Raw genomic sequence first — 27,898 nt, 5'->3', positions numbered from 1 at the left:
TTCCTTCCTTCCTTCCTTCCCTCCCTCCTTCCTTCCTTCCTTCCTTCCTTCCTTCCTTCCCTCCCTCCGTCTGTACTTACTTACAATATTATAAAATACATTGAAACTCAGTGGCCCAAGGCCGAATTCTTAATCATGCAATAGACTTCAGGGTAAAGTTTGCCCTTTTGTTTCCATGTTTTTAATCTGAGGGTTGGGGTGTGCTTAGTACATAAACAGATGCTTAGTGTGCTTAGTACGTGTTAAAATATTTGCATGCAATGACTGCTTATGTAGAAAAAAACGGTTTAATCAGAAACATCCGAAGAACCTACTTAGAGGTTTAAAGTGGGACTTCAGAAGAATTCAAGGAGCAATTCTGAAAGCCCATACTTTAATGAAAATTTTAACCTGGAAATGCGTAATATTTGCTTGGGGGCTATGCATTAGACCACAACATTTCCTGTGCATCTAAACCATAACTGCTTGGTGTGTGCATGCCAGGTGTGGGTGACTTCTAGCTGTGCTCTGTGTTAGAGTCAGGCTGCTTTCCTGGTCTCCTGCCCTGAGGCCATCAGATTTCCTCCTCCTCAGGGGCTCATTTTTAATTACTCTGTAACAAAGTGGACAGGCTCCCATCTGATAGGTGATCTGAAGAATTGTGAAGATGTAGGTTCAAATCTCATCTTGCCAAGGTGGAAGCAGAACTGAAGTATGCTATTTCTAAAGTGGCCTTTGTTTCCACAGTCTCTGCAGATCTTTCTGTGAAGCCTGAGACATGCTCATTTAGATGGTCCTCTGTAGAAGAAGGTCCCAGATTCAGGCGGACCAAGGAGTTTGATGGGTAGCAGCGCTCTGTTGGGCTTCAAATCTGGACTCAGATCACTGTGTGGGTCTCTGTGAAGCTCCTCTCTGAGGCCTCCACCTTCACGTGTCTTTGTGAGTCACCCAGACCCAGCAGGACCAGGTGGTTAATTTTTAGGCGTGTATGTCCTAGATCTTATCTGAATTCTCAGCCATATCAGCTGGCTAGTGTTTGCAACCATTAGAGCTGAAGGCCTAGCCCAAGGCCCATACCCCAGCACAGCCAGTGTGCAGGCCTGGGGTCTGTGCTGGCAGGGGCCACCTGCAGCAGCCATTTCCTGCTGCCCGGGGACAGGCTGCAGAGGGGATGCTAGCACTGGCCTTGACTAAACAGCAGTGCTGAAGCATGAAGCAAGAAACCTTTTCCCCAAGACCAGAAAAGACAGGGAAGGTTCTTTCTAATGTCATCTCGTCCTGGTCTTTCTTGAGCTTGTCTGCACAGAAGATAAACAGAAACAGATGAGTTCTTCACTGCTGCTTTTTTGAGGAACCCTTTTGCCCTGCTTTTTCTTTCTTCTGCACATCACTTATTTTCCCTTCCTGGAAATTTAGCCCCATTCATGCTGTGTGTGCCAGACAAAGTGGATTGTGAAGAAGTCAGAGGCTTTGAAAGCCTGGGCTAGCACACGTGGGCTTGAAGATGATGCTGGAGTTAGGCTAGGTCTCTCCTTGCAAAGTCAGGCTGTGTTGATTGTCCCTAGGTATGAAATAGATTTTGTTTTATGGCTATGCTACATATTTTAAATGCTGCTATCTTTATTTTGCATAGTTGGTGTGCCAAAACATAATTTTCTGCTGTGATTTGTTTGTGCAAGGGGAAAATTAAGTAAATGTAAGGATAATGATATATTGATTTGATATACTGGATTATACTGGATTTGATATATTGAAAATTTCCTTGGTGTATCTTTCATAACAAGGAGTGTAGATATTGCAACTCACAACTACTAGATATTTCAGCCCAGTCTTATGTATTATCAATACCTGGGGCCAAATCAGCAAAATATTGAGTATTGTCTTATTCATGAATATATAAACAGATGTATCCCTGTTTATCAAAGCAGTTCTGCAAACGCTTGAGTTGGATTCAGTGAACTTAAAGGTAGTATGAAAACTCTGAAAAATAATATATATGCCATCTCACTTAAAATGTATATAACTACTATAAGGCCAGCTTTTTCCAGAGAGGTTGATGAGTCCCCAGCTCTGAGAGGACATTTGCGAAGACCCAGCTTTGCAGAAGGCAGCTCTCCTGTTAAGATGTCTGGAGAGGAAATGCCTCAGTTGATACATGACAACAGCCTTCAGTTATGCAAAAGGAAGCTGCAAAGGGAAAGGACTGAAGTAGGGGTTTGTGCCCATGATGGATGGGACAAGAAACAGCAGGTTTATCCTGAGGCAGAGTGAATTAGGTTAGGCATTTCACATCTTTGTAATTGTGAGAGTAAATTAGCCCTTGTGTGGGTTGTCTACAGAGGTTATGAAATCCTCACGTCTCCGAGAGGGTTTTAGAGCAGATAAGACAAACATCTGTCAGAGGTGAGTGGGTTGAGCTGATCCTGCCTTGCGGCATGGAATTAGAGACCTTTTGAGGACTCCTCATGCTTACTTCTGATGATTATGTAAAATAAATGCTCGTGATACACTTAGTGAGTACTTAAAATGAATGGAAATCAGCAATGAGCCACTATATTTGTATGTTACTTCATTATACTTTTGCTCAGAATATGAACTTTATCCTGTAGACATTGATTCAGAGAAAATTTGACAGCACGTTGGTGTTGTTTTTGACTCTATTATTTCTACAAATCGGGGCACATACTTACATATGCTTCAGGAACTTCACATTCCCTTGATCAGTGAAACATAGAATTTTGAATAACAGTCTGAACAGTTTGTATAACAGTTGAATTTGGATGATAAATTTTTGTGGAGTATCATAAATCAGTGGAATCCTATTAAGTTTCAGTTCTGAGAAGGGTGGATTAACTGCTCTTAAATACTTTACCCTTGTGAAAGAACCCTTAGCTTCAAAAGAAGACATCAGTGTAAGGAACAAACTGAGTGGCACTTGAGCTAAGTTTCTTTTATTGCCCATCAAATGCAGAGGCTTTGTGTTTGAAAATGTGTGTAGACAAATAGACCTTACTTTGCATAAAGGCAAGGGAAGGGCTTGAGTGATGGAGAATCAGCATCTTATGATTTAGTTCATATTGTCGGCTGCTTTATTTTAAGCTTCAGCTCTGTTGAACTTGACGGTTTTGTGTTAAGAGAGGAAGAACTGGCAGCTGAGGCCACCTTTCTGAGAAGGGGCACAAGAATTATTGTGTATGTTTTACCCATGCCTGTGAGCTTATGGCTCGCTATACTGCTAAGGATGTCTCTGTTATGCAGCCTTCCTTGAAAAATTACAAACTTTAATTAAAAAAAAAAAAAAAAAATACTTAGCTGTGCTGCCAGATGTGTTGCTGAGGCAGAACAAAGCAGCTGGAAAATAGCCTCAGCCATCTTCTGTAGTATATATGGGGACCTTGCTGTATGCTATATTACATACAAAGAAAGAGAGAAATACCGAAGTTGTATAATTCAAAATGTTTTCTTTATGTCCTGGACTTAGGTGGTATTTGTATATCCCAGTTTAACTCTGCAGACACATTTGAATACCTACCCCTATTATTTTCAGTAAAAGATGGGTTTGGCCTAAATATTTTCAGAGGTCTGAACCTGAGCTGAGTAGAATAAAAGAGTTTCATTTGATGCTTCCTAGCCAACAGGATGCTGGTTTGGTAGTGATTATTTTATTTGTCTGTTGTGTTTTTCAGAGCCTGCACACAAAGAAACTCTTCTCCACCTTGCAATGAAATTGGGCTTGGTTAAACTTTCTGAGTTCTTAGTGGGCCAGCCTGGAGGGACATTGGCATTAGCGTTACCTAATGAGGATGGAGCAACACCATTAGACTTGGCTGTGCAAAATGGGCACTCCAAACTAGTTGAAGTCTTCTCAAAGTGAGTATAACAGTTTGCTGTTTAACAGCATCACAGAATCACAGGTGTTGGAAGGGACTCCAAGAGATCTTTGAATCCACCCCCCTGCTAAATCAGGTACCCTACAATAGGTTGCACAGGTAGGTGTCTAGATGGGTCTTGAATATCTCCATGAAAGGAGACTCCACAACCTCTCTGGGCAACATGTTCCTACTCTCCATCATCCTTACTGTAAAGAAGTTCTCCACATGTGTGTATGGAACTGTGTATTTTCAAGTTTTAGGCCATTTCTCCTTGTCCTATTACTGCATACCACTGAGAAGAGCCTGGCCTCATCCATTTGCCTCCCACCTCCCTTTAGATATTTATAAACATTAATCAGATCCCCCCCTCAGTTTTCTTTTCCCCAGGCCGAACAGACCCAGGTTACTCTTTCCTCATATGGGAGATGCTCCAAGCCCTTAATCATCTCTGCAGCTCTCTGCTATACTTCTAGGAGATCCCTGTGTTTCTTGAACTGAAGAGCCCAGAACTGAATGCAATATTTTAAATGTGGCCTCACCAGGGAGGTGTAGTAGAGAGGGAGGATCACTTCCCTTGACCCACTGGCCACGCTCTTTTTAGTGCACCCCAGGATCCCATTGGCCTTCTTGGCCACCAGGGCACACTGCTGACTCGTGGCCAACCTGCTGTCCATGAGAACACCCAGATCCTTCTCCAAAGAGCTCATCTCCAGCAGGTCAGCCCCTAACATGTACTGACATGTGCGGTTGTTCCTCCCCAGGTGCAAGACTTCTCACTTGCTCTTGTTATTCCTTCTGAAATACTCTTCATCTCTCATCTCTTAAGAGATGTAGGAAGTACTGTTTTTCTCAAAAGACTTGACAGTTTTGTGTTAGTTTCTGTTGCTTCTTGTCATTTATTTTAAGTGGTAAATTTTTATTTACAAGTAAAGCAGATTTATGAAGTGTTAGTACATTTGCAAGTCCATTAATTGTGTTAATATCGAAGTATGCACCTGTGTGACTTAAGCTATTGTCATTATTCAGTTAGGGGTTATTAGTTTTTTTTCTTCCTTTCAAGCTGGCTCATAAATGGCATCTTACATTAACTTACAGCTGGAAGACTTTTTATGCTAGCATTTCATAATACAAACAGATAAAAGGAAATTATTAAGTAACAAATATCCACGTTCCTGGGATTGCTAGAGAACAGTTGTCCAGAGGGTGTTGTAAAAACTGTTGTCCTGTGAGTGACTCCCTTTGTGTGTTTAGAGTTATTACCATTACCAGTGCAAAACTAACAAAATGAGGCAATGTACATTATATTAAATCTTCTGAAAAAAAGGACATTTTTGCTAAATTTGAACCTGACATTTGTAGAAGTGTATCATGAAATATAAAAAATATTAAAAAGAAAGAAAAAAAGAAACATTGGCCTTTTGGGATACCTAGCTTTGTGATATTGCCACAGCATGTATATGGAGCCAGGAGTGAAACAAGAGTCTTTTGAAAGGGAAACAGAGTTGTTTGTTGTTTTTTTTTTATATTGTCTGAGCTTTGAAAATGCAACTAAATAGTAAAGTTCAAGTTATAAGTAAATAAGTTATACAAAGTCCAGTAGAGTTTACCGGTCGAGCTCTAACTTTTTAATAACTAGAGCGTAGCTAATGACAGGAGAGGGCCCTGGAGGCTCTGTGAGCTGTGTCCAGCCTGCTCTGCATAAGGTGACAGAGAACCATCAGGTACCTCTCTCAGTGTTGTTGCAGCTGACTGCTGACCTTCTGCTTACACGTAAAGGCATCCCTTGAAATGTGTGTAGAGATGCTTATAGGTACAGAGGCATGAATTTTACAAAACCATGGGGAGACTTTGTTACCTCTGTATGTCTTGGGCTGGAATTAGTGAGGGAGAGTCAACAGCAAGTGCAGCAGTGCAGCAATGACTGCTTTTGCCAGAGGGCTGCCTGGCTGGTCCATCTGCCCTGCATGGACCTGCAGACCTGCATGATACTTGTGTCTCACAGCACCAAATGTTCAGTGCCAGCAGCCTTCCTCCCTGTTGATTTTCTCCCCAAATACAGGGAAATAGGCCAGAACAGGGATATATTTATATGTTTTTTGAATGTGGCTCTTTCAGCCCCAGTTCCATACAGCCTATAGTTAATGTGAGACTTACGCACATTTCAGCTTGTCTGAAAAAAAAGGAACACTTAACACTCTGGTAGAGTACATCTTGCTAGGAATTCTTTGTAACATACAAACAATGCTGTGTTCCCTTGAGACACTTTCTGTTTTTGTCGGTGGTGGGATAACAAAACCTGCTAGTTGCCAGTCATGTCCTACTGCTATAAATGGCAACAGTAACAGTAAGAGGTACTGTTGCTAATTTACAGCAATGAGGAGAGGTAGGTATTGTCACTGCTTACTCTTACTGGCTTCTTTTTCTGGTGACTAACCAGCACTTCTAGAGCAGCCATTGTTTCTTTCCACCCTGAGTTGCATTTTAGTTCTGAAAGGAGTTGTTGATGGGTATTTGTTTGCCCAGCTGTGCTTTGATTGGATGTGTCAGGTTTTCTGCCGCAGGCATGCTGGGATGCTGGCTGGCTGTGCTGCAGGAGGGATGCCATTCTTGTGTGCTCACCCTACCTGCACACAGAGCATCTGCTCTGGCCTAACAAGCGTTTTGTTCCAGTTTCCAGGGCAGCCACTCACCTGACATTTCCAGAGTGGAGATCAGCGAGGGGGCCTGCATGCGCTTTGTGCGCTCGTCAACAGCTCTGACACTGACACTGGACCACACGGCCAAGCACTTACTGGAGTCAGATGTGAGGCTTTTCAGGAAGTACTTCTGGAACAGGCCACTGCTCCATGAGGTAGGAACCAGCCTGACCCAGGGCTGCCACAGGCTGTTGGCAGTCATTCCTTGCTGTTCTCCATGAATAGCCTCTTAGTTTGAAACAAACTGCTTGTTTCACTCATGGTAGTGTAACGAAGAATTACAGTTGTAGGCTTCTATTTGTGCGAGTGGAGCTGGAGGACGAGAGATGTGGAGACCTTTATCAAAGCCTCCTTTACACTCCAAGATGTTTGTGGTTCACTGCAGACTTTCCAGTGAATCTCGTCCCCTGAAATCTCTTTGATTACATTGCCATTGTAGTCATCTTGGTACTCTGAAATACTTGATTTAGTTCCATTCTTCTTTGTGCTGGTGTAATGCCTGGGAACTTTTATCAGATACCAACCCTAGTGTATTATACATAGCAAGAAAATACAGTCTATGTACTTGTGCTGTAGAGGAGTTTAGCTATGATGCTGTGGGTCTTAGTTTGTTATAAACACTAGTTCTTAAATAGGAGTGCATTACATTTTTCATAGAAACACAGAATTGCTCAGGTTGGAAAAGACCTTCGAGATCATTGAGTCCATCCGCAACCTAACCACACTACCCTAACTCTAACAACCCACTGCTAAATCATGTCCCTGAGCACCACATCCAAATGGTTTTTTAAACACATTCAGGGATGGTGACTCAACTGCCTCGCTGGGGAGCCTGTTCCAGTGCTTAACAACTCTTTCTGTAAGGAATTTTTTCCTGATATCCAACTTAAACCTCCCCTGGTGCAGCTTGAGGCCATTTCCCCTTGTCCTGTCACCTGTCACCAGTGAGAAGAGACCAGCCCCGCTCTCACTGCAATCACCTTTCAGGTACTTGAAGAGAGCAGTAAGGTCTCCCCTCATCCTTCTCTTCCCCAGACTAAGCAGCCCCAGTTCCTTTAGTCTCTCCTCATAGGGCATATTCTCCAAGCCCTTCACAAGCCTTGCTGCCCTTCTTTGGAGCTGCTCCAGCACCTCAATGTCCTTTGTGTACAGAGGCACCCAAAACTGAGCACAGTACTTGAGGTGAGGCCTCACAAGTGCTGAGTACAGAGGCAGGATTACTTCCCTAGTCCTGCTCACTGCACCATTTCTGATCCAAGCCAGGATGCTACTGGCCTTCTTGGCCACCTGGTCACACTGCTGGCTCATATTCAGCTGACTGTCCATCAGCGCACCGAAGTCCCTTTCCGTCAGGCAGCTTTCCAGCCACTCCTCCCCAAGCCTGTTGGGTTGCCTGGGGTTGTTGTGACCAAAGTGCAAGACTTGACACTTGGCCCTATTGAAACTTATTACCTTGGCCCATTGTTCCAGTCTATCCAGGTCCGTCTGTAAAGCCTTTCTACCCTCCAGCAGATCAACACTGCCTCCCAGCTTGGTGTTGTCTGCAAACTTACTGAGGGTGCACTCAATCCCCTCATCAAGACTGTTAATAAAGATGTTGAATAGAAGTGGCCCCAGTACCGACCCCTGGGGGACACTGCTCGTGACTGGCCGCCAGCTGGATTTTACTCCGTTGACCACAACTCTTTGGGCCCGGCCACCCAGCCAGTGTTTCACTGAGCAGAGCGTATGCCCATCCAAACCATGGGCAGCCAGCTTCTCCACAAGGATGCTGTGGGGGACAGTGTCGAAGACTCTACTGAAGTCCAGGTAGACCACATCGACAGCCTTACCTTCATCCACTAGGTGGGTCACCTTGTCATAGAATGAAATCAGGTTTGTCAAACAGGATCTACCATTCAGAAACCCATGCTGACTGGGCCTGATCCCCTGGTTGACCTTTAATTGATCCATGATGGCTCCCAAGATTATCCGTTCCATAAACTTCCCTGGCACCGAGGTGAGACTGATAGATCTGTAGCTACCAGGATCATCTTTCCAGCCCTTTTTGAAGATGGGAATCACGTTTGCCAGTCTCCAGTCAACCACGACATCCCTGGTTAGCCAGGACTGTTGAAGGATGATGGAGAGTGGCCTGGCAGCCACATCCACCAACTCCCGCCTCACTCTAGGATGCAATCCATCTGGCCCCAGTGACCCCTTGGATTGAGACCTGAAAGACTGCATAAAATATAATTTTGTGTATATTTTCTGTATAGACTTGTGTATTTACTGCCAAGAGTTTGATTTGCTCCAATACAAAAAAAAAACCCGAACAGTTACTTGTATTTGTAGCTTGCAGAATACATACAGTTTGTGTGTGGCTTTCCCATGGAAACAATGCTAATCCCAATAACGAAACCAAGGCTGCATTTAGGAATGCATTGTTATTTATATTGTTGGCATTTTCTTAAAAATCCTTGTTCTTCCTGGAAGTGGAAAAAGGAAGTGTGGTATGTTAGATGTTTGCATGGCTGTCAGAGACAAAAACTCTTAGAGGCTGCAACATTCCGTACTTCTAGAAACAAGCTCACCAGCCTTCAATTGTGCATTTTTGTTTTGCTTGGTCCTAGAGCTGCGGCCGTCTAGACTCTTGTTTGTGAGAACTCTACCCCCACATTGTCCCAGCACTGGTGTTGCGCTACTTAGAATAAACCAGAAATAAGTCAGAATAACTAGGAACATCACATTGTTGGCTAATTTTCTGTAGACCAGCTGTCATCCTGATGCGTGTGTGGGGGGAAGCAATCTTTCATGTTTAGTCTATGTGTTATATCCACAAGGAAAAGTAAAATTAATTTTGGTTCAGTTGTAAGCAGGAACTGGAAGCCCTTTGACAGATCCAAAACATAAGATGAGCATGAGAGATTTCAAGACATGTAGTCACTCCAGTAGGCACTTCAAAATAGAGGTAGAATTTATTGCTCTACTGGCTCTTTCAACTTCCCCATAGCAGACCAAGACTGTCCGTTTAGTTTGTTATATCTCAAGACTGCATGAATACTTGCACTGTTATTTTAGGTTCGGCTCAGAAAAAGACATGGACTAAACAGAAGAAACTTGTTTCAGTTTTGGTGTCAAGAAGCACTAGATTTGTGTGTGTGAAATGGGTGGCTAAGGGGGCAGCTCAAACTGTTTTTGTTTTTATTCATGCTAGAAAACACCAATCTTGCTCATTTATGCTTTTCAGCCACTGGTGGCAGGTTGCTATTGGCCCCTTGACTGTTCCTTTTGTGTTTAAAAGAGCAGTGGAAAAGTTAAAACAAGTAAGGCTGCTGGTAAGCTTGAGTTAACCATGCAAGAACTTTGCCTTCTCTGGAAACCCTCAGGGGCTCTGCAGTTCAAAAAGGTTTAAACCCTGAAGTTTTGTGACTCCACTGGGCAATATGGAGAAGAAAGTTCTGACGATGAGGAAGACTGTGGCATTGCTCAAACTGCAAGCAAGCTCCCTGAGGTTGGCCCAGTGGAGGTAGCAGCATCTGACAGTGAGGCTACAGGGAGCACTCAAGGGTTGGAGGATGAAAGGGGGAAGCAATGGGAAGGTGGGAGGGATCAATTTGCTGGAAGAAGGTGTCAGGGTTGAAAAAAATAAGTAAAAGAGGACAAACCAGGATGATCATCCAAACTGAGTAAGATAATTTGAATTCAGAAGAATAATTTTGTTGCCTGGTTTAATGATTTCCCGAGGGAAGTTTCCTGGTAGCTGCAGGGGTAGGAAAGAGTCCTGCAAACCATCAAACCTATGGGAGCAGAGAAAAATGTGACTGAGCCCACCAAGAGGGAGACATAGGATTTGTAGCCATGTATTTTTATGTGCAAAGTTCAGCAGAATGTCATCACTGACTTCCTCTTTTGTGGTATGATTACCATGCTATTCTCTGTTTACTGCTCTGACAGGTGACAAATAATACGAGTCTTAGCTGTAAGAGGAAGAGAACAGGAAGCGATAAAACCAAAGACAAAACTAACTATACAGAAGGAGGCACTCTCTGCTCCAGCCCCATTTCTTACACTCTTTGAATGTAATTGCTAATGTAAGGGACTGGACCTGAGCTCCTCTTGCTGTTGCCCATGGCATGATAACTGCTGTGTATACCTGAGGGAGGTGTCAGTCTGGGAGGGACCAGCTTCTGCACTGAGGCTTTTTGTGCTGGGCACCAGTCCTGGTTTAGTGTCTGTGTATTTCCTACCAGTAAAAATTACTCACTCTGTAGGGATACTGTCCGGCTTCTGGGCCACTCTACATGGTGCTGTGCTGCCTTTCTCATGGAGAAGGAAATTACAAACACTGAAGTACGAATGTTATATCTGGTGTTTTAGATCCCTTATGTACTGTAAGCAGAGGATAATTTTCCTCTTCCTTTTGAGAAAGGGAAAAGGCTACGGTATCCTGTGGAATCTCTTATCTGTCATTTTAGCATTACTTATGCTGTATTTGTTTGATAGCCTCTGATTTTGTTTCTGAGTTTTAACATAAATGTTGTGGGCATCAAATAAAATTACTATATCTTGTTTTTTTTTTAATAGAGTATTAATTCAAACCAGGTTGAGCCAGTGGAAGATCCAGAAATGCCCTGCAGGACGACACACTCTGTAGAAGGTACAGTTTCTTCTTCCATAAAGTTAAACTCTCTGAAAACTCTGGAAAGTTGGCACAAATATATATACTATGTTTGTTCAGGAAGATCACATTTCATATGACATTAAACACCTGTAAGTAGATCACAGTGGAACACAAATTAAGCACTATGAGAGATGTGCAAGTCACTACACTCCCTACAAAGCATCGATTCTCCAATATTGAACCAAAATTGTTCTTTAAAAAAAAAATGTTGTGGCATGAGTAGTGAACAGAAAGGTCTGAACAAATTTTGTTGCAAGAGCCAGAAAAATGTCAGTAGGTTCCAGGAGAGGGCAGTGTTTAACTGAATCAACGCTGCAGCCTGTGAACTCCAGTAAAGTAAATCTAGTTAATAAAGACAGGGTTAAAAAGAGAACAATGTTTTGTGTGAATTGTTTCAAGATTGAGCCCAGACTTCTTAATGTGGCAAAATTTCCACCTATTTCAATTAGACATTGAAATAAGCATTAGCAATTTGCCTCCGTAAGGATTGTAGAGCTGTACTTCCCAATTAAAATACTGTTTTATTCCTGGATTGCATCCTTCTGTACCTTAGAGCAAGGGCCATTTACAGCTGAAAAGGAAATGCAACACAAATACATTCTTAAGATCAGAAGTATGACAGCTGGAATATTTAAGTATGATTGTTAGTAATTAGCTAAAAGTTTGCCATTGCTTACGTGGCTGGCACTATACATTGGGATGAAGTGGCTTGCTTGTGTAGCAAGCTCTGTCAGAGGCTGCACTCTGGCTGAGTGATTGTGCTGTGTGCACTCCTGTTGTGAGCAGAGTGATACAAGTACCTGTATAAGCCCTTGTCAGGATCAGGACCAGGCTGGACCACGGTTCCAAGCAGCATCAGCTAGTAGCTTTCAGTGAGTGGCTGAACTGCAGAAACAGTGGTCATGGTTCACAGTTGATAGCAGTTGAGAACCATGCATCTATCATTGCAATTGTAAACAGAAATTTACAATACAAGGTATATAGCTCACTTTGATTATAAGGTATATGGATGACTTCGATGACGCAGCAGGTGCATGACTCTAGATATTCCTCTGAGAGCCTTACTCAGTCCAGCATGATCTTCACACTGCATTTCATGGGTAGGAAGCGAAGGCTTTGTAATACTAAGCATAGCACTAGCTTGGGCAGTGCAACTTTTAGGTGATAATTACTTCAGTGTTTTCACCAAAGGTGATTTTAATTTAGCCTGACCAGGAGCAAGCAGATAATGAACATCAGTGGGTACTGATTGCCCTGGAGAGAATCATTCTGCAAGTTCAGGATGGACTGGATTTTGGTTGGATTCAGGTTGCAAAGCTTCTTGCTTGGGATTCTAGTTCATAGAATTGTTTGAGTTAGAGGGATCCTTTAAACATCATCTGGTTCAACTCCCCTGCTATGGACAGGGGCATCTACAGCTAGATCAGGTTGCTCAGAGCCCTTCCTGGATGTTGCTAGGGACAGGATGTCTACCACCTCTCTGGGCAACCTGTTGCAGTTCCTGGTTGTGAGGATCCTCATACACTCTTGCAGTGATCAGAAAGATCAACATGATAGAAAAGGCCTTACAAAAGAGACGGAAGGTCTGGCACGATAGAAAGGTGCTATAAAGGAAGGTAAGAAGATCACTCACCCATATCAGAAGATTCTGGGTTTGCAAGGAGAAGCTCCACCAAGGAGGAATCTCCAGAAGGAGATCTGTCGTCAGTGGCAGTCAGCCCTTAAATGAGGTCTAAGAGAGGTGGAGCCAGGCTCCACCCCTTCTGGTCACACAGGTGAATTGCCTTCACCTGTGCTACCAGGGCTGACTGGGTCTTTTCTCCAGGTGCTCAATCAGTGGTTCAGGCCATGACTCAGCATTTCCCATACAACTCTTCATGCCATATCAAGATCCACGAAGATGGTGGGAAACTTACCTATTCGTTTTCAATGGAAGCTGTGTAGTTTTGTGTCTTTATGGACCAGAGCTGTTTTTTGTCATGTTTGGAAAAAAAAATCTCATTTTAGGCAAGAAAAGTATGCTATATTTGGATAGCACACAATAAACCTCACAAACCAGTATGAAACTAGTTTGAAAGTGTCAAAAAACAGTAACAAGCCAATCAGACTTGCAACTTTTGCACTCTTCATTGTCTGCACGTACACAATAATAGTCCTTAGCTATTGTTAATGGGAAGCAAAGTTTTCTAAATTTCCTGTTTTCTGCTCTCTTTATCATGTTTATATCAACCAGTCCTTCACTTTTATTTATTTCCTTCTTTTTTCACCATTTACCACCAAATCCAGGTATTGTGAGTTCATTAATGATTGTTACTGGTGACTTGTGGTCTATTTTATGCTCTCCAGCTCTCCACTGGCAAGCATTCAAGCAATCCAAAGAGATTTTTTTCTGTATATAATTAATATTGCTGCCTCTACAAGCAGAAATGATAAGAAACAATTGATGGAGTACTTTTATATACTTTGCTTATGTTTTCAGTTGCACTCGGTGAGCTTCTTTGCAAAGTGGCTGCTAAGCTTGGGACACTACTTGATGCGTTAATGTCATGAGAAGATAGCCCCCAGGTTTCAAAACTGCTGCTGTTCTAAGTGGTTCTGTTGTAGTGCTGTTCCAATAGCTATTCATTTCAGAGCGGGCCTGAAGTCAAGAACAACAGGCCTTCAGAATACAATGCTGTCAGAAGCCTTGAGCTTCCATCCTGGTGAGATTGCTAACAGTGTACTGCTTGTTGTGAAGTGCAAATCAAATGAAAGCAGGGAGTCAGCTTAGCCGTGAATCTCCCAAAGCAACTTCATTAAGTTAAAGTACATGAGTGATACATTATCCGTAAGGATGAAGAACAAAAAGTGAAGTAGATGGTGTTTTGGATAATCCAGTACTTTGTGCTTTCTCTTTGTTTCCTGACCTTGGAATTCCGCATCTGTATTTTGACTGAATGCTATTATTTGGAGGCCTAAGCCATTTTCTGCAGAATAACTGTTAGCTATAGAGGAAACATAATTTATTCTGAGAGTTATTACTGTTCAGATAACAGTAACAACAATAATAAGTATAAAGGCATGTCAGTGCTGTAAGAAGAAATATCTGGGAGAACCTCGATGTTCATTTTCCAGAAACAAGCTTTAAGAATGCACTTTTTTTCCTCATCCCCCACTGAAGCCTTTAAAGTAAGTCTCTGGTCGCAGCTAGAAAATAAGTAGTCTGTTCTTTCTAACAGAAAGATGATACCGGGGATGCTTTGTTTGATGACAGTAGTGTTTTTGTGCTCTGTGATGACACTATGTTAGAGGAAGTTGATTTGTTGACTTATTGCTAGACCACAGATCCCTTTGGGCGATAACACTTCTTGACCCTGGGAATATCCTTGCCACCACCCTTTACCCCACAATGTGACATAAGAATTTTTACTTTTCCCACTTCTATTTTTTCAGCACACCTCAGAGAAGAAAAGAATTATATGAGGAGCTAACAAATAAGGAGTTAAAACAGAGAGATAAGATTACTTATGTGAAGGGGCATCGGCAGCCTGAGGCAGTCAGCAGGTGGAAGGAGAAGCGGCAGTGCTTCATGCTGCTGGCGGTGCATGGAGCCAAAAGCATACCATTCTTTAAGGCAATCCCCTAAGCCACCCTATATCAGCTACTGAGTCATAGTTTGTTTAATGATTTCCTGGAGATAGAGAATTGAGAGGGATTTGTGTGGCTGAGGACAGACTTGAACCTCAATTTAAAAGATTCATTATAAAAAGAAACCTATTTACCAGCATAGCTTTGGCTGCATAATTATTATTACTAAAAATATACTTACTAAATAATATTGTTCCTGGTAGCCTGGGTGATGCTGGTGTTCATTTGCATTCCTGTAGCCAGATTACTCCTTTTTGCTGTTTCACAATAGCACAGGAGACTGTGTTTGGGCAAAACTTGCAAAGTGTGATCCTGGTTTTGTGTATGCTGTCCTTCCCCACAGTTCTGACAAGAAACTGTAAAAGAGAATGACAGAAAGGAAGTTGTTTTTCCCTTTCTTCATGTGTGTTAGAATGTGAAATCTTACTTTGGAAAATATGAGAAACCTCTTCAGGAAAAGAAGCAGAGACTAAATGTTGTGCAGAGCTGTTGCAAGGCACAGCATACGAACCAGTGGTTTTCTGAACACTTTGGGGGTTAATCAGCAGCTGGCTGACAAGTCACCGTGTTTTCCTAGCCTGTCTCTTTCAATTCAATAGCTTGTTCATAACTGGCTCATGACATTAACATAGCACTTGTTGTGCTCCTAGCCTGCCCGCTGCCCACGGGAATGCTGCTTTTGGGGGGGGATGCATGGGCTGCACAAGTCCATTGTTCTGGCTTGCCTGCATGTTTGTTTGCCCGTTGTTCCCCCCCTCCTGTTTGAAAAAGAAGAAAGACTAGCAGCAGAAACCAAAGCAGACCCAAACTGAATGTGTTTGCTGTTAAAGGCAGAGATCTTTGCTTTTACAGGTCCTGTGAGCTTGGCATCTGATGACTTGTCCCAGGATGATGTGAAGGTACAGATTTCTCCTTATACAAACAGCTAATCTCTCTTTAGGCTCAGGAAATAGCAACCTCTGCTTGCCTATCTGTGCACCTCCCAGAGCTAGTAAGTAAATACCTGATTGCTATCAGCCAGGTAACATTTCCTGTCCATTCCTATCCTGTGGGAATAGCTGCATGTGCAGATGGTTATCATTTGAAGGAACTTGTTCTGTGGTTGTGGGCCAGAAAGCTGGGCCAGAGAAGCAAGTTCAGCTTTTGGACCAGATCGTGTTTATGGTCGTTCCTAGTGCCTTCAAGCTCAGCTGCGAGCCTGTGGGGACAAAACCTGTCTCCTGTGAGAGACATACTTCATCCCTGGAGTGGAATGGCTTACTGCATCTGAGCAAGCCACCTGTGGTAACCTAGTCCTTAAAAGGGAAAAAAAAGTTTGCTGTAGGAAAGGTGGCAGTTCCCATTACCTTTTAGATGGAGCCATCTAACAATTTTTGGGAAGGAACTGTATTTTTGAGAGAGATCATTCTTGTTAATTAACAGTATTTGACTCTTGTTTTTATATTCTGCTTTTAATTTATATATCTCTCTTCGTAAAACCAGAAAATCTGTCTGTTTTTTGTTTGTTTAGTTGTTTTTATTCTTTTCTTAGCACCTTTTAAAGCAGGAGGCGGAAATGAAAATGAATGAGATTGACAAACAAAATCTGGTAAAAATCTGGTGGAGATATTATCTCTTCATACTCAGTGACTACTGATTTTTTTCAATAACATTCGAGTTTTAGAAATGTTGCACTGCCACTTCTTTTGCATCATAATTTTGAGTATGATGTTTGTAGTTCTTTTTTTAAGTACTGGCTTAAAGCAGCTGGACCATTTCTTTCAGATTTATGTGTTGCTAGTATAATTTTGTGTCATCTCAAAGTTATATCTCTGTATTTTGCATGCATTTTGGAGTTTATGCTGATAACTTTCATTGATGCAGAGTGTGGCAGTTCACAAGTGTTACTGGGAGTTAAAAGCTTCTGGTGTCTTATTGACTGTCTCTTATTTTGAGCTAGCAGAAAGGCTGTAGTTCACTCTGTAAAGGATGAAAGACCCTATGATATTTCTATAGGCACAAGCAACTCAGACATTGAAGATGGGGCTGTCTCAGGATTGGCTCTTTCCTCTGGACTACTGTACTGGCTACTCTGGGTACAGCTAAATTTTGTAGGGGAAGAGTAGGCTGAAAACTGGAGTTTGCATGGGAAGTAGTTTGGTCTCTTCTTTGAGGGTGTGTTTGAGTCATCACTACAGATCATCACTATAGTTCATTTTCATATTAGTCTGGGGGTGACATGCTGTATCTGTTGCCTTTTTTAAAATGTCTAAGATGAAGTGACTGCTGCTTAATTGTGCTTGAACTGAATTCTGAAAGCCTGAAGCACATCTTACAACTAAGCACAAATGTAACTATTTATCTTCAAAGATTTGGCTAATGTTTTCTCTTTCTAGCCTTTCCATGATGCTGTGGTTCCTTCTAAAGAAATTGAAGATCGTGTCCTGTTGGACATAGGTAAGAAATAATTAACCATTTAGAATTCCAGAGAGCTATGGATGTGTGCTTGATGCTGAACACACACAAGGTGGCGTCTTTAAAAAAGTTGAATGTCATTGACATTGCAACATAACTTAGCAGAAGACCAAATGAATTCTATCTGTGTATGCTTCTAGTGTGCATATGCAGCATATCCAAGAGTATCATGATAGCCTCAAATTTTTCAGCAGTGTATTAACTGTTGTTTGAATAACAGTCTTGAAAACTATTTCTAATAGAATCATAGAATCATTAAGGTAGGAGAAGACCTCTAAGGTCATCTAGTTCAACTGTTAGCCCATCACCATCATGCCTGCTAACCATGTCCCTCAGTGCCACATCTCCACAGTTCTTGAACACCTCCAGGAATGCTGACTCCACCACCTCCCTGGGCAGCCTATGCCAAAGCCTCGTTACTTGTTAAGAGAAATTTTTTCTGATGTACAACTCAAACCTCCCGTAGTGCAACTTGAGGCCATTTGTTCTTGTTCTTTGCTAGTTACCTGGGAGAAAAGGCTGACCTCCACCTCGCCACAACCTCCAATAGAGCCAACATGTGTGACTGTATATAAAATGAAGCATGTACAAGTGTCTAGACGCTACTGTGCAAAGTGAATTGTAGAGCCAGAAGGGGTATATCACCAATTACACTAAGACCGTGTGTTTAGGAATTGAAACTCAAAATGGAAAGTTGAGTATTTTCAAGTTTGTCATAAACTCCAATGGTAAAGTGCATACAGGATCTCATGCAAAGCAGAGCAGGGAGGAAAAAGATGAGTAGCTGAGCTCTCCCTTTGGGGCTGCTGTGCCAGGCTGTGGTCCTGTGCTCAGCCCAGATGGTGGAATTTCAGATAACTCGCCTGCAGGCTCCAGTGGCTGCAAAACAAAGGATTGCTGTGTGTTCACATGCATGAATGGAGAAATTATATGTTAGGAATGAGCTGGCATCAACTCAGAGGCACGTAAGGTAAGAACATAGGTTATTTTAACAATCTCTCATTAAAATAATCATCTAGCTCTCCTTTTTTTCTCATCATTGTTAGGTCAAACGCCTGTGCTGCGTCAAGTCCATCATGCTTGTCTATTCTCCTGTTGAAGGAACATGGGAGCTGCAGAAGGGTATTGAGCGTAGCAGCAAAAATTTTAATATGAGTGGTTATCCTGCCATCAGTGCTTTTGTGCACAGCACAGAGTAGCAGTCCTTGTCTTGCACAAAAATGCAGTGCATGTGGTTGAGATTGTAGTGCCCATATGATCAAATGGTTTTCATCAAAGAAGACCAAAGTGTTCAACTGCATCTCAGCATAGGAGGGAGTGGAGCCATTGGGGAGTGATTATGGTTTACTAATCTGAAGCCACATCTGCCCCAGTCTCAGCTCTTGTTACACCATCTGGAGAGGGCAGAAGGTAGCTGAAAAGCTGCCGGAGTGAAAGTTCTCCACCCTGAAATCTTAGCTGATAGATGTCTTTCTTACCCTTAAATGCCTTTTCCTTCTAAGGCATCATTTGCACAGGGTCGGATGTGGCAGCTGGAACAGGAGCCAGGCCCTCTGGCTTTAGACCAGCTCTCATTCTCCTCTTTGATGCTTGAATGTGATCTGCAAGCAGATCCTGGGTCCTCTGCAGAGACCACGCAAGAGCCTTTGGCCGTGGTTCATACAGCTAGTTAGGAGTGGGGAAATGTAGATTCTCAAAGGATCTTTTGGATGAAAAAATAGTATTTGCACACAACTTGGATCAAGATTTATGTGCTTAAAATTTGATATGTTTTCTTAGGTGTCTTATGTACATATAAAATTCAGTTATAAATATGTAGATGAATGTGTTTATACAGATCTGTACATATGGATGTGTACATGTAGATCTTTTGTCCTCAGCATAGGTTCAGTTTATGTTAAACTTAGAAGGGTTGCCTATTGTACCTCCCATCTGAAAATGAACCTACCTTCTGTTTTTTTTTAAATTGTAATTACCTTGTAGTAGATTTAAGAGGTTGACTTGTATGTGGAGAACCTTCAGGGAAGTCTGTTCTGCTTGTTTTAGAGATACATTGGTTTAACTGAAAATGTGCTTATTTCATGTGAGGACTGGAGTACGGCCTCACTGCTGGCTATGTCTTGGGCTTTCCTCGCCTGTCTCCCATCTGAGTACCGAGCTTGGCTGAATTGCTTATAGTGTAGACATCTAATGGGATTTTGCTATTGACATCAGCAGAGCCTGGAGGGCTTCCAGTCAACATTAAGAAATGATGGGTTTGGTGTGCAAACTGGAGAATAAAGGGGCTACCGGGAGTACACTAGAAGGTGGAGGTGGGGAGGGACGAAGAAGGGTGGAAGTAGGGTTTGATGACAACCAAAAATTTATACGTTGGCTAATGCTGTTTTTATTGGTTTGTTTGAATATGAAAAACAATATATGCTCTAACCTGATTCACATAACCATATTGCTAAATTTTATAGTTTTATTACTCTGGGCTATTTTAAACTACTATTTAAAAAATTGTTTGCTTGGCATTGTTCTTTAGTGGCAGCATGTTTGGCAGGAAGAGCACACAGTGGGGAATAAGGAGAGAAATGGAAATGGTTGTCAGTGGGGGAGAGGAAGAGAGAAAAAACAGCTTAGGGGGCTGAGTAAAGGAGAATGAATGGAAATGAGCAAACTCTGGAATCTTACTGGGAGGCTGGGTTTGTAAATCAAAGAGGTCATCTAAAACCAAGAACACCATCATTCTTTGAATGCATTCAAGATCATCTGCTGCTTCTCACTGCTTTTCCCACATGGTTTGAGAAGCACTTTCCAAAAATCCTGGAAGGGTTCTCTGGTTCCTGCTGCCTGTTTTCTTCCCCACCTTTCCCTTTCAAGCATGACTATTGTGGCCCTTTCCCAACACCCAACAAACTTTTGGGAGTATCTTTCAGGGGTGCTTGCAGAAGTTGGTAGGGTACTAACAGAGTGCCAATTTGTTCCTTGTCTTCATCTTTGGTTTGGGACTTGGCTGCCTCAGGCAATGTTCAAGTCTCAGAGTTCAGTTTTGATATTTGCCTCCCCTTTGCCTCTGCTGCACAAGAGGCTTCCGTCATCCAGGGTGGAAGGAAGTCCCTGCGGTCCCACGCTGGTGAGTGCTGGGGAGGAAGCGCACACATGGGAAGCCATGTGAACTACATAAGATTTTTCAGGTGAGGGAATGGGACCAAACTGTGGGACACAAGAGGATGCTAAAGCAGGGTGAACAGTGGATTACATAAAGGCTGTTGAGTTTGGTGCTAGTGTCAAACCTGCCAATCTTCTTTCCTCTCTCTCTCTCTTTCTCTCTACTGGAAGTTGTTAGAGATCTGTTTCGTGTTTAGGAAAAAAAAAAAAAAGTGAAAGAAAACACACTGGAAAGATTGAGGGAGGAAAAACAATATCCAGCTGGGGAGAGTGAATGAAATAAACAAAAAGGGAAGCGAGAAAAAGAAAACTTTTTTTCTCTTTCAGTGTTAAGCATATGTATTACTGCCAACCATTGTTATCCTCAAGATTCAGCAGCCCTGTTCATTTTGGAAGAGACTCTAGGAGGTGGCAGCTGAATGCTGTTACTATTGGGCATGTGACGATGTTAGCGGGGCATATGTTTTTAAACAGTTATAATTCCTTTGTGTTTTTCATAGCCAGTTTGGAAGGAGGATGTTCACAAGGCCATTTAGAAAGCTGCAAAGGTTTCTTTTTTTTCCAGCAAGAAAAATCTAAGCTCCCAGTTTTTCTTCCAAGAAAATATAACTTCAGGAAGGCAGGATAATTTTGCAAAATATTTTTCCTGCTCTCATAGTTACAGTGCCAGTGACCTAGTGTTGTCTGTCTAATCTATTCTGTTTGCTCTGCTAGCCATGAAAAAGTTTTGCCAGCCAGGTTTTTCACTTGGAGAGATAAAAATACCGATGCCAAATTTTTGGCAGTTCCATGTATGTGACTATGCAGCTTCGAAACATTTTTTGTAGTCTGTCCTTTGATTTTCATCGTTCCACAGAAATCCCAGTTTAACCACAGATTGGTTTAAGGAACAGAACATGATGAACTTCTCTGTGTAAACCATTAGGGCTGCACTGTGATCTGCAGAGAGTCTGGTTTTAATGTTGCTTTTTTGTTCTTTCTTTAATTAGATTTCCTTACCATGATTCGTAAGACTTAAAAAAAATTTTTTCCTTCTTAAATACAAAGAAATCACAGTCCTTCTATCTGGAGTCCTGCCTTTGCGCAGCTTTTATTAGGTCTGTAAAATGAGTAGTAGTTCTACTGATTCAGGTTAGATATTTCACTTTTGTTTTTCCTTTTTGTTTGTTTGTTTGCAAGTTTGATTTTCTATTTTTTTTTAATTGTTTGCTCTTTGCTTTCCCTGGGCAGAATATTTACATTTGGAACTATTCTGGGTCAAGTGTGCCTGTTCTGAGGTTGGGACTACAGGAAATAATTTTATGGCTATTGACAGATAAAAGCAAAAGTTAGGCATCATGGTGCTTATTTGAGACAGTTATGACAGTCCTGTAATTAAGGTTATGCAGATCTTTTATGTTCATGGTTGCTGCCTGGCAGTACTCAATTCTATCTTTCCCATGTGTATCTTCTGGGAGAGGCTGAGTGATCCAACTATGGTTCAAAAGCTGCAGACCTCTACTTCAGTTTCTGCTCTGCTATGCATTTACATCATGACCTTGGGCATCACTCATTTTTACCCTGTGTCTGTTAATTATCTGAAGTGAGGAAGATTGTAGAGCATGAGATGAGAAGGACGCTGCAGTACTTAAGTGATTGAAGATGTGCTGAAAAAGTTCGGGAATATTGGTTTTCGGTAGAAGGAGGCTCTTTATACATAAAAATCATTCTTACTGGAAGTGTAGTTGGTTTGAAAATTGTGAAGAAAAATGCTGTCTGAAGAAAAATGCAGTTACTACTGCATCTGTCTTTTAATGACTTTGTGGTGGTGCTTTTACTGTGCAAAACCTTTGCATAGTTCCTTGCATCTTGTGGAAGAGAGGCTTAACTTGGGGCTGGTCTGTCAGTACCCTTTCAGAAACAACCTTTAAACAACACATGCTTGGTTCCGGTTTATTTCAGGAGGTAAAACATTTTCCCACTTGTTTGAACTTGAATATTGAAGATAGCTTAATAGTTGAGTTATAGGAAGTAAAGCCTTCCTGGGATGTGAGCCTGAACTAAGCTTAATTAAAAAGCTGTGGAGAAATCTGGAAGAATAAGCATTAAATGGTAAAACAAGCTTGTTCTTGTTTTTTGGAGTTTCCTCCACTCTTGACTTTCTGAGACATTATAATTCAAGTTAACCTCAAAAGGAAGACAGAAAGAAAAATGAACAAACTACAAACATGTGCTGTCTGGCTTCCCAGAACTTGTCCTCCTCTGCCTAAAGTCCAAAACAAATTTGCTCAACAAAATAATCCTTCAAAAAGAGGCTTTTTTTTCCCCTGATGTTTAAATAAGCTCTTTTGCCTGTTTTCTGCCCAGTCTCATTTCATGCTAATGTAAATAAACAATCTGGGATATATCTAAAGTCAAGTTATTCTTCACATTTAAAACATATTCTGGAAATACATTGTGAAGAGAATATTGAATCTTGAAAATGCACAAATGAGCACACTTTCAACTTTCTTCCTCCTTGAGAAGCAGCCCTTCCACTGAAATCTTCCCTGAAACATGGAAGACTGGATTTTTGCAAAACGAATCTTTAGTGACCTTTTTGGCAGCACAGCCTGCCAGCATAATTGTAGACTCAACAACCAAGTCACTGGCGAAACTTCATTATGAGCAAGGTCCAATTCAAACTTTGATGTGCTTTCATGTATGGCCACGTTCATTCTCTGTTACCCGGACTTGTGCAGGACTTTGTGTAGCAGAAGCCAGAAGGGGATTTCTGTTGACTCTAGCCCTTAATTCTCAAAGTTTTGCAAATAAACTTGGGGGACCTTTTCATTATGGTATGAGACAAACAGCAGTGAGCTTTCTGTCCACATTTGGACTGTACATTTCAGCTGCCCTTTTGATGTGAATAGATACTGGACAACGTATCTGTTTATGTGCTTTGTTAGAACTGATTAGTGGTTGTTTCGGGAGTTGGGGCATGCTGACCGCCGTTGCATGAAAGTATATTAATGAGCTTGTTACCCTAAACTGAAATTATTATCCAGGTGAATGGTACTGGTTTAAAAAAAATGGAGAAAACATCTCCAGTGAGTCATGATCCAGACTTCAGAAAACTGATTCTGAGGAACACTGTGAAACCATGGCAGCAGTACAGTAAATTGGCTAACATGCAACATTTGGGACAAAGGCTGAGATAATGCAGTGTATTTGTCCAGTGGCTCCTTGGATTTAGACTCAGGGTTGGGCAGAGGTGGTGCTTTGCCTCAGTTTGGTAAACTGAGATCTTCATCCCAGTCTCATGGGTATTCTCCACAGATTTTGCAGTACTAGAGTAGTTAATGCAGACCTGGTTCTTTTAAATTTTTAAAGATTATTTGATTCTTTAATTTAGCAAAGAAGCAACATTTAAGTACCACCAGTTAGGAACAGTTGTTTTCAAAGAAAAGATAAATGTTGCTACAGGTCTTTGTAGAGCAATGCAGCTTTAACTGAATATCAAAAGCATGGTATTTTAACAGAAAAATGTTGTTCTTGTCATGATTGTTCCAATTGCAGTTAGTCATCCTGTTGTCAAAGAGAAAGATTGTAGAACAACCATAAAAATTAATGTCATAATTCACATTGTAATTAAAAGTGGATCTTCAGGTGGGCAGTTTATTAGTAAGATATAAATTTAGACAGTATGGTTTCCTCCCAGTCTGGGTGGTTAACAACTCTGTGCTTCTGTGTGCACTGTCTGGGGTTAGTAAATTTATGTGTCCATGTGGAAGTAAATGCAATGGAGCATTAAAATGCTTTGACTGGCAATCTAGCTTGAAGCAATCCAAAATACAGTGCATGAAAACTGGCTCTGCTTCTTCAGTAGCCTGCCACGACTTGAGTGCTTCAGTGAACTTACGTGTCTGTGTACAATAGCATTCCTATAGACAAGCTGAGCGGTCTTCTGCTCTCACCAAGGTCTTTGTAAACCTGGTGTCTTTGTTCAGACTAGTGTCCACGAAATTGCACAAATAAGTCAACGAAAAATCAATCCAAATTTATAGTACCACATATTTATTTTTATTTTCCATTAATATTTCTGATGTCTATATACACAGCATTGATAGGAGATACTTATTGCAGAAAAGGGGCCTCTGTATTGGGTAGGTTTTGTCACCAGGTGCTTGAATGGAAAAGTGAAGAACACTCGAAAAAGATGTGAGTAGGAGATGAGGGGACTGAGGATTCAGGAAAGCTTAATCTTTTAACAGCTTTGACAAGTGCTTTCACCCAGGGGTATACTTTTCTGTAAACTGGTGGTGAGAGAAAGAGTCTCTGAGATGTTAAGTTACTGCTAATGTTCTTTCATTCTGTTGAAACCACTGCCCTTACAGAGTCAGTGGGGTCAAAGGAATGAAAGCAAATGTGTTTGCAGTGGGATGTGTGCGGGGCAGGAAAGTCCCCGACCCCCCTTTCCCTCCTGTGGTCTTTCCCTTCCTTGCTCCATTCTACTCACAAGTGAGATGGGACAGGGAGCTGGCACATTGTGCTAAGTGAGAGAGGTGGGATCCATCAAATACTATCAGACTTTGGGCAGTGATGATGGCCATTGAATGCCTGCCTGCACCCGTTGGAATCCACTGCTAAGAAGTACATATCCCAAGCTGCTGTACTACTTGTGGGAGGCCTCCACAGATCTCTTTTCCTTGTGCACAGAATGAGGAAATGAATACACCAGAAAAGACAGTTCTGTAAACTAAAGGCATGAATCACTAAGCAGTAAGGAAAATCATAAAAACAAGTTGGGGAGTTCATATGTCAAAATCTTAAGGATCTGGGCTATGTTTTGTGTTTTTCAGTGTATTCATCGATGGTTTGGGAGAGGGGGGAACAACAGAGATGTGACAAAGTTTTCTAACAGTTCTAGTCTAAAGTTTCATACGAAAGACCAAAGTGTTTAGCAGAGAAAGGAGGTGGTAAGAATTGTGTGACAAGCTGGCTTGTGTGAACTGTGATGCTGTTGCTGGGAGTAATCTGCAAAATCACTCCATAATTGCTGTGGGCAGGTGGAAAGAGCATTTTTCTTGGAGTGTATGGGATCTGGCTGGTGGCATTTTACTTTCAGTCACTTTTTTCAACATCTGCTGAATTTTCAGTACAGTCATTAAGTCTCCTGTTGGGTAATGAAAATATTTTGTCTAGGCAGAATGACAGTGTGTGACGATGATAGCTGACATGGACGTGACAATAGTAAAGCCACACATGCCTGTTGGTCACACAAGTTGCTATAGAGGAGCATATAGCAATTTGTATGATGTCTTTCCTTGTCAGAGCCTTCTCTACTTTTGGAAAATGATAGCAGGCTGTGTTGGTCCTGGGGCAGAATCAAGCTGAAGGAAACCAGCTTCATCCTTCAGTGCTGGGGAATGATGTCCAGAGCAAATTAGGCTGTGTGTTTTTGACAAAGCCTTCTCAAGCCATTCTCATTACCCATATCAAGGCTGGAGATGGTCAGCATTTGTTTCTGGGATTGTTAGCCCTGCATAGCTCTGCTCTCCATGCAGTGTAGGTCTGTTCTCTATCACATGTAGATCTGCTCTCCATCTGTGTAGGAGGCACGTAACTCAAAGGGGTTTTCTCCTTCTGTCCTGCTGGAGTAATCTTCTAGCCATGGGGCTGATATAGCAGTGTGTCAGAAGTGGCCACATGCTGCTGTGCCATGAGGCTCTGCATGCTCTGGAGCAGTGATGGTGCTGTTCCATGGAAACTGCAAGTGATAGTGACATTCCAGTACTTCCTTCCATCTTGCCATGAGCTGATGGAGTGGCCAGACAATATACAATAGACTATAATGTCTGTGAAAAACATTTATATCATGCGGGTGTGTTTTGGCTAGCTTTGGGTGAAAGAATTTAGATCATTACATTAGCGTTTATCAAAACCATTAGCCTTAGGTAGTGCACACAAAAAAACATTTGTTCTATATTTTCACATCTATACCTTGGTATACATAATTGAAAACATTTTTAATGAAAGATGAGGTTAATATTTTCCAGCTAAAAAGCTGCCAAAGATCTGTGCCAACTGCATGCAAGTGCCACTGCTGAAATGCTGCCACTTTGGAAATGTTGAGTGGCAGGTGAGACATAGATTGGATCATCCCACAAAAGTGCAAGAATAGGAAGAAAAATATTTTTAGCTGTAGACTATAAGGCAAAACCCTTCTTCATGGCAAAAAGCAGCATGAGGTCTTTGATGACTGCATAAAGGAGTTCTGTGGGCCAGAAAAAAAAATCTTTCTTGAGGCCTGAACAGTGCAAATGATGTGAGTGGTATTTGATTAACCCTTCATAAATATGGGTTAATATTGATAATTTATCTGCACTTTTAGAATGCCATTGACAAATTCCCATGCAAGATCCTATTCAGAGGAGACTGTAATAAGCATGTAAGACCTGCCCAAGAAGTAGAGAATACACAGCAGGAGTAAATGATCAGGTTTTTTTTCAGAAACTTTTTTTTGCAGAACTTTAATAGCTGGATTCTCCAAGTGTTATGTAATAGGTTTGATGTTTAAAAATTACTTAGCAGGTCTCAATTACTCATTTGTGTTAGGAAGTTCTAAAATAATGCTGTTAGTTTAAAAGCAGGCAATAGCTGAACAGCCAGTGAACAATTTATTGCAACATACAGAGGTCATTCAGAAAAGTAAATGTCTTGGCATGTGAAATATTTTAATGCCATTAAACACATCAGCTGCATTTCCAAATGGTGGGGGTTTTGTTCAGTTCTAGTTATCCCTCCCTGGACAAATTTAGAAATGCAGGAAGGCCAGTGGAAGTGAACAAGTGCGTTTTTCTTGATTGTGTAAGTGAAAAAAGACAGTTGGCTGATGTAGAGAAAAAGTTAGCAGTTTTCATGAAGGACAAAAGAGCAATTGCCAGAGTTGAAAGGTGAGGAATTTTAAAACCAACGTAAAGCTTAGAGTGCTCTTTGAATGTAAATTCCAGTTCTCCCACAGAGTACTGCTCTGAGTACATGTCTGGAATTGAGTCTTTTACTCGGGTTGGCAGTGAACATACCTGGTGAAAGAATGAGCACGCTTGGTTAGGGAGAACTGATGTGTACAGGGGAAATCCTTACTTTTGAAGCAGCTGGGAAGACATTTTCTAAGCAAACAAGTTATCCAGCAACTATGCCGTGTCCTTCCCTTTTTTCTTAATATGTGTCCACAGCTGGAGGTAGGCAGAGGCTGCGGAGTGCAGGTGCAAAGAAGTAGATCCATCCCTGCATTCCCATGCACCCTGGGGACTCATCAGGAGAGCTCCGAGCTGGTATTCCAGGGAGCTGAGGTATTTCGAGGTGTATGCTCAAACCACAGATTTATATCTTTATGTATTCTCAGTCATGGATTGTCTGCTGTGATTCCCTGGGGCTGTTAATTATATGTATAAATCAAACAAAGTCTATGGGAGTGTCTAATTTTTAAAGTG

At 41.7% G+C, this 27,898-nt stretch overlaps 1 protein-coding gene across 10 annotated transcripts in view; it reads left to right on the top strand.

Annotated features, from left to right (window-relative positions):
• ARHGEF28 (Rho guanine nucleotide exchange factor 28) overlaps positions 1-27,898 on the top strand; it is a 133,173-nt gene that overhangs the window by 36,554 nt on the left and 68,721 nt on the right. For 8 of the 10 annotated variants that reach the window (XR_002433178.1, XM_021379616.1, XM_021379615.1 and 5 more), the window contains exons 5-9: positions 3,666-3,849; positions 6,522-6,702; positions 11,114-11,186; positions 15,690-15,736; positions 17,213-17,273. Coding sequence is in view for 9 of the 10 variants with exons in the window: in XM_021379616.1 (XP_021235291.1) it covers positions 3,666-3,849; positions 6,522-6,702; positions 11,114-11,186; positions 15,690-15,736; positions 17,213-17,273 (546 nt within the window). In the remaining variant the exon portion in view is untranslated. Of the gene's footprint in view, positions 1-924; positions 947-3,665; positions 3,850-6,521; positions 6,703-11,113; positions 11,187-15,689; positions 15,737-17,212; positions 17,274-27,898 lie in introns of those variants that run through there. The other 2 variants (XM_021379617.1, XM_021379614.1) reach the window with 2 other exon arrangements.

The sequence above is a fragment of the Numida meleagris genome, chromosome Z (genome assembly GCF_002078875.1).
Source record: "Numida meleagris isolate 19003 breed g44 Domestic line chromosome Z, NumMel1.0, whole genome shotgun sequence".
In the NCBI taxonomy this organism is placed as follows: Eukaryota; Metazoa; Chordata; class Aves; order Galliformes; family Numididae; genus Numida; species Numida meleagris.
The sequence above is the reverse complement of the archived record's forward strand: the minus strand, read 5'-3'. Positions and strand labels throughout refer to the sequence as shown.